Source organism: Prosopis cineraria, unplaced genomic scaffold (assembly GCF_029017545.1).
Source record: "Prosopis cineraria cultivar Desert tree isolate PC_DT_omini unplaced genomic scaffold, ASM2901754v1 PC4, whole genome shotgun sequence".
NCBI lineage: Eukaryota > Viridiplantae > Streptophyta > Magnoliopsida > Fabales > Fabaceae > Prosopis > Prosopis cineraria.
In genome coordinates, this window is record NW_026555335.1 from 16,412,566 (window position 1) to 16,418,192 (window position 5,627).

General features: G+C 41.3%; 1 protein-coding gene across 1 annotated transcript; it reads right to left on the bottom strand.

The window, feature by feature from the left end:
• Positions 1 to 231: 231 nt before the first annotated feature.
• On the bottom strand, positions 232 to 5,376 carry LOC129307637 (uncharacterized). The gene is made up of 7 exons (XM_054948488.1): positions 5,189 to 5,376; positions 2,077 to 4,956; positions 1,805 to 1,968; positions 1,586 to 1,657; positions 1,343 to 1,495; positions 1,070 to 1,236; positions 232 to 943 (listed from the first exon to the last, which is right to left on the bottom strand). The coding sequence occupies exons 2-7, from the start codon at positions 4,943 to 4,945 to the stop codon at positions 775 to 777; spliced, it is 3,594 nt and encodes a 1,197-aa protein (XP_054804463.1). The 5' UTR covers positions 4,946 to 4,956; positions 5,189 to 5,376; the 3' UTR covers positions 232 to 774.
• Between the last annotated feature and the right edge of the window lie 251 nt (positions 5,377 to 5,627).

A 5,627-nucleotide genomic window follows, 5' to 3' on the forward strand; every position in this document is an offset into this window, starting at 1 on the left:
ACTATCCATGTGTTCTCGACAGGAAAATACCCAGACATCCCAAATGTCATTAGTCCTTAATCTTTATTACCCAAGTTTTCTCTAGATCCAGTTATACCAATACAACTCTTTCACAACACGGCTCTTCATTTGTTTTTTTTTTTTTTTTACCAGCTTTTTTTTTTTTTAAACCAGCGACTCTGCAGTTTGAACATCAATATTTATTCTAATAACATTGCCATGATTTGGAAAAGGAATATAAGAAAGAAAATAGGCAAAGGAAAAACTGATATTCATCTAAAAATCGCTATCCAACTATATAAGATCTTCAAGTCATGACAAGTTTGTGTATTTGCATTTGATTTTCATGCTGCCAAAAGAAGACAGCTTAATGCTAATTGAATTAGTTTTTTACAGACATCACTGATGACTTAAAAAAGACGAGTACAAGCTGCACCTGAACAATACTTCATGTGCCATTTTGGGTTTTAATTTATTTAGAAACACCAAGGGAAAATGAGAATATTGTTCCTAATAGCCATGTCGCATCAGGATGCAATGAACCCAACTAATAGCAACCCATGTGATGCCCAATATTTTGACACTTCTCTGGATGCAAAATTATCTGATTCTGCCGTTTGAGTAATTGCAACACCTACTCAGGATTCTTCCAATTAAGCTAATGCAATGTATCAATGCCTTTGTGATTTCCGAATTTTATTATAGTGATTTGTGTTTGTATGATCAAAATGCATGTATACCACATATAATGAAAAAGAAACAAGCTTCCAAAACTCAATAGAGCATATAATAAACCTTGCATATTGGGCGGTGTGGATCTCTGAGATTCACCAGCAAATTGTCACTTTTCAAGTCAAAGTGTACAATATTTTTCCCATGCAGGTATTCCATACCAAATGCCACATCCATTGCAATCAAAAGACGCTTACGCTTGTCAAGATTCCTGATACGAACATGTTAGTATCAAACTTTTATGTGATTCTGGAAACAGTACATTTATTAAGGTAAGGCAAATTAATTGGGAGATTGGGGGAGGACACTCAGTCACAAAAGTATAAGAGGACACCACCTCTCACTTTTCTGCAGGGCATTTCTTAGAGAACCATTGACCATATACTCTGTTACTGTTGCCACAGAACCTCCTGGGCCATCAAGCACAACACCATAGAATGCTACAACAACATTTGGATGGTGCAAGTCAGCGAGCTTGATTGCTTCGTTCCAGAAGTCAGTTCTCTGTATGATGCACCAACCAAGAATTAATTAACCAGGTTATTTTATTAGTCAGGTAAGGGAATTCAGAATAATGGAAATTGTAACCAATAATAAGATAGACCCAGACCATGCGCTCTTGCTCAGAAGGCTTTCCAGCAAAGCACCTATCATTAATACGCTTGATTGCTACATCAGTGCCCCTCCATTTTCCATGATATACAGTCCCAAAGGTACCTGAACCTAGTTCTCTTAGCTCTTCAAGATCACAATTCTTTATAATCTACAAAAGACCAAAAGCAACATGTCAGTTCAGCTAATTCAACAACATGAAAGCATAGAAGATGAAATATAATGCCAAAAAAATATCAACCTGCAATCCTCCAAGACCATCTGATAAAGGAATGCCAAAATTTGGCTTTTCTGGAAGCTTGCTCTTGACATCCTAAAAGGGAAGTATATATGATTATACCTTAATTGTAATGAAACCACACCACAAAGAAAGGGGGTGAAAATGTTAATTTGGATATCGTTTCTGCAATTATAGCGCATGAGATAACAAACATATTGAGGAACAAGTAAACAAAATTACCAAAGCTTTAGCTCTATTTAGATCATTTACATCTCCAACATCTTCCCGACTGGACATGTCCCTGGCATGTAAATCAGGACTAGGAGTGCTTGGGTGCAGAACAGAAGCAGCTACACCCTCAGCAACAGCTTGAAGTTCTTGTTTGATCTGGTCTTCGGCTGAGCCTTCAGTAAAGAAACAAGATAATGATTGTGTGATCCACAACTCCAGAACAACAATCAAACGATAATTAACATATATACATATATTAGGAATTTTAAAAAGTTACAGACCCTTGGCTGAATGGCCATGTTCTAAATTTAAACCCTGTTTGAATTGCTGGTAAAAACTTTCCTCCAATTGAGCTTCTAAACTTTGTTCCCCACAGCCGCCAGTGAATTCCTCACCAAAGTGATCCTTAGAAGAATATATTTCTTTCTTTGAAGGAACTCTTTTAGGTCTTGGAGGAGGAAAGTACGTACTATGGTGTACATTCCAGGGATCCTGATTACTGAAAAGTGAGTTTGAAGAATCCTGCACATCTCCAGACCTGATAGATGGAGATATTAAAGATGGTAAATTATCATCCTTGAGGAGGTTTCCACTTTTTGACTGAGGATTTGATCCAGGAATGTCCCAAACAGATGATTGTGCTATCTGACTACCTTCCACTGGCTGGGAGACCAAGTTAACAAATTCATTTGTACGCTCATTAGGGGACTCTAGAACAGGAGTTGTATCACTATAAACAGGTTTATTCACTACCACATCCTGATTAACCCAGTTCTCAACTGGAATCATTTGTTGGCTAACAACATCATCAAAGCATGACAGTGGTGCTGTCCCCATGGATCCATCAGTCGGTGACTGGTTATCTCCTGCCTTTCCAATCACATCTGCGATAATGGGACTCCTCATATGATCAAAGGCATCATGCTTTTGTGTAACGCTCCTCTCCCCTTCGGGCTGTGACTCAAGCTTATAAGAAAGGCCTGTTGCATTAGTGCAAGGCATTCCAATGGGAGGTTCCGCTTTGCTAACGACTCTGGATTTGGTGTCAATCCCTTGTTCAATAGCACTATCCTTCAAGGGTGCAGTCACCATTACCCTGTTTGTTGCTTGAGCTTTTAAGTTTTCCTCCATGGGGAGACTATGATAGCTTAGGATCGAATCAGAAATTGAATTTGCAACACTCTCTCGCTGATCAGGAACCACAGGATCTGAATGCGCATGAGGCAATAATTTCTGACACATATAACAGTCTTCCTCCTTTTGGAATTTCTCAAGGGTTCTTACTTGTTGTTGAGGCAACAACCCATCAGACAAAATAACATTCTCTTGTGAAGGAACCTGAACCCAACCATAATTACCAGCAACCACAACAGAAGGAACTTGAACTGGGTATGCATTGTAGTTCTGTTCAACAGGAAGCTGGATGATCTTAGGCCCTGATGTACTTTCATCATTATATTGGTCCAAACGAGTTTGCTGAGGTTGCCTCAATGGTTGCGGAATGTTTGTTCTTACATTAACATGAGAAGCTGATGGAGTCATTGTCATTGGCACTGCGGAGATGAACTGGTGAGAAACAAAAGCTGGAATATTATCATGGAATTGCTGTTGAGTGAAGGCAGGCCCTTGCTTCCCTAAAAGGTGAGAATTTGGGAACCCTCCCTGAGGAGGCAGCTGGACATAATCTGCATGACTCATAACTTCCTGACGCGAATCAACAAAAGGATGCACATAAGGTGCAGGAGGTGAAACGTCCATTCCAGATTGCTGCGATCCGAATTGCTGTTGCTGTAAAGTAAAAGGAACAGACTTTTCTAATTCAACCTCATTCTGGAAAGCTGATGTCTGGGCCGGACCAGACACAGCAACTGGCATGCCCATCGGAACTGCAGAAGCATCCGAGTATACTCTTGGACTTTGATCTGCCACCACCAACTTTGCAGCAGTGTCATGAGAAGCTGCCACATTGTCTCTGGGTGACAAAATGCAAGATGATGGCGTTGCACTTATATCCCCAGGACCAGAAACAGAACTATCAAGAGCATCAGCCGCACTAACATCTGAATTTTGGGTTGAAGCCGCACTTGTGATACTCCCTTTCCTCATAAGCCGGCAATTGACTCCATCTGTAATTCCATTCACAGCGTCAACATATCTCTGGCCACTATCATGTAAATCTACTAGCGGCACCTCACAAGGAGCATCAAGTTCCAATGCAGAAAACAGAAAAATCCTTAGTTTAGCTGAACCATCTGAAGATCTTTCAATTAATTTTTCATACTCATCCATCATATTTTCAAGATCATCTGGGCAAGAAACTGAGACCAATGCATCAAGATCCTCTTCAGGGAGCTGATACTTGATAACCACAGGTTGACCATATGTATCAACCATCTTTTGCATCAGTTCGTTGAAGCTCACATCCCTCTTAACACTAATTATTCTTGTCTGCCCTCCAACATATCTCAACATCCCATCACTAGGTCTAGGTATAATCTTCCCACCGTAACTGCATAAAAACTTCACTTTTCTCCCTGACACGGAGTCATCCTCTCCCTCATCACTAGCAAGATCAGCCCCACTCCGCTGAGTGGGGCTATTACCAAACCCAGTTGCTGCAGTACTGCCTGCCTGATCACTACCAATGGCATTGCCAATTATTCTATTTCCCTGAACAGAGCTACAACCAAATCCGTTAATTGCATCGTTTCCAGCCCTATCCAAGCCACTGCCCCCAGCCCAGTTGCCCAGAATCGTGGCATAACCAGGTCCGTTTGCAACGACACTGCTTGAAATATCAACAGCACTGCCACCAGCCATCCGATTGCCAAAATTAGGACTACAGTTATACCCAATATTAGGATTCATAGCCGTATGCACAATGGACACGCCTGGACGAACGCACCAGGAAGTAGGACCCGATGACATAGTTCCATACCCCACACCAACAAGCCCAGAATCAGACACAGGTGCTGGGTAAAAAATTGGCAAAGTCCCTGGGCTACCGACGTCACGAGCTGGAGTTGGAGGAAAGCATTCTAACGTCCGACCCATGGTAGTCGCCGGTACAATGAGAGGCTCATCAGGTATAGTTCGAGCTACGTTTAACGGTCGCAGATCTTTTGGAACGGAATTTTGGTCAAACGCCATGGCAAAGAAAGCTATTGAGATTAAATTAAAAGAAGATCAAAATCAACCCAAGAAAACAGAAGAAAATGAATTGAAATCAAAATCCAAGGGATTGGGCAAGGAATCGATTGCTACATTCATATACAGGTTCAAAATCCAGGAAAGTGAGACAAACCCTAGTCAAATTGAGCAAAACAAGGAGGGATATCTGACAAATTCAGAGAAACAGGGATAATGAAACAGAGATGAAGAGAAATTAAATACCAAAAATATTGAACGGCGCAGTAGAAGAGTGATAAGATGGAGGAAAAATATGAGACAGGACAGGTGAGTCGGTGGAGTCCCCAAATGGCAACAGGTAACCGCGAGTCACCCCCAAATCAAGGCTTTTATAGAATCTTCGTTTTCGCAATCTGGCACTCTTTTCCACACTTGCTCTCCGACCGAACCATGCTTACCAGCGGGAATCAGCGTTCCATTCTTTTTCTATTATTTTAATCCCATTTCATCAACTCAGGGACTATATTATTATATATTTTCCCGGGAAAGTGACAGAAAGTGGGGTCGAGGCGATGTGTTCAAAACGGCACGAAGAAGAGGAAGAGCAGGACGAAGAAGGGTCTGAGATTGCAGGGAAAGAGAGAGAGAAAGAGAGGGAAGGCACGTGGACTGCTTCATGCAATTACGAAGTGCTTTTCAAGTT

What these genes read in the sequence shown, in the direction of transcription:
- LOC129307637 (XM_054948488.1), bottom strand. Translation starts at nt 4,945, where the DNA reads ATGGCGTTTGACCAAAATTCCGTTCCAAAAGATCTGCGACCGTTAAAC. An exon ending in ACATGGCCATTCAGCCAAGG is followed by an intron (nt 1,969 to 2,076) that starts GTCTGTAACTTT and finishes TCTTTACTGAAG; the next exon opens with GCTCAGCCGAAGACCAGATC. An exon ending in TAAATAGAGCTAAAGCTTTG is followed by an intron (nt 1,658 to 1,804) that starts GTAATTTTGTTT and finishes CTTCCCTTTTAG; the next exon opens with GATGTCAAGAGCAAGCTTCC.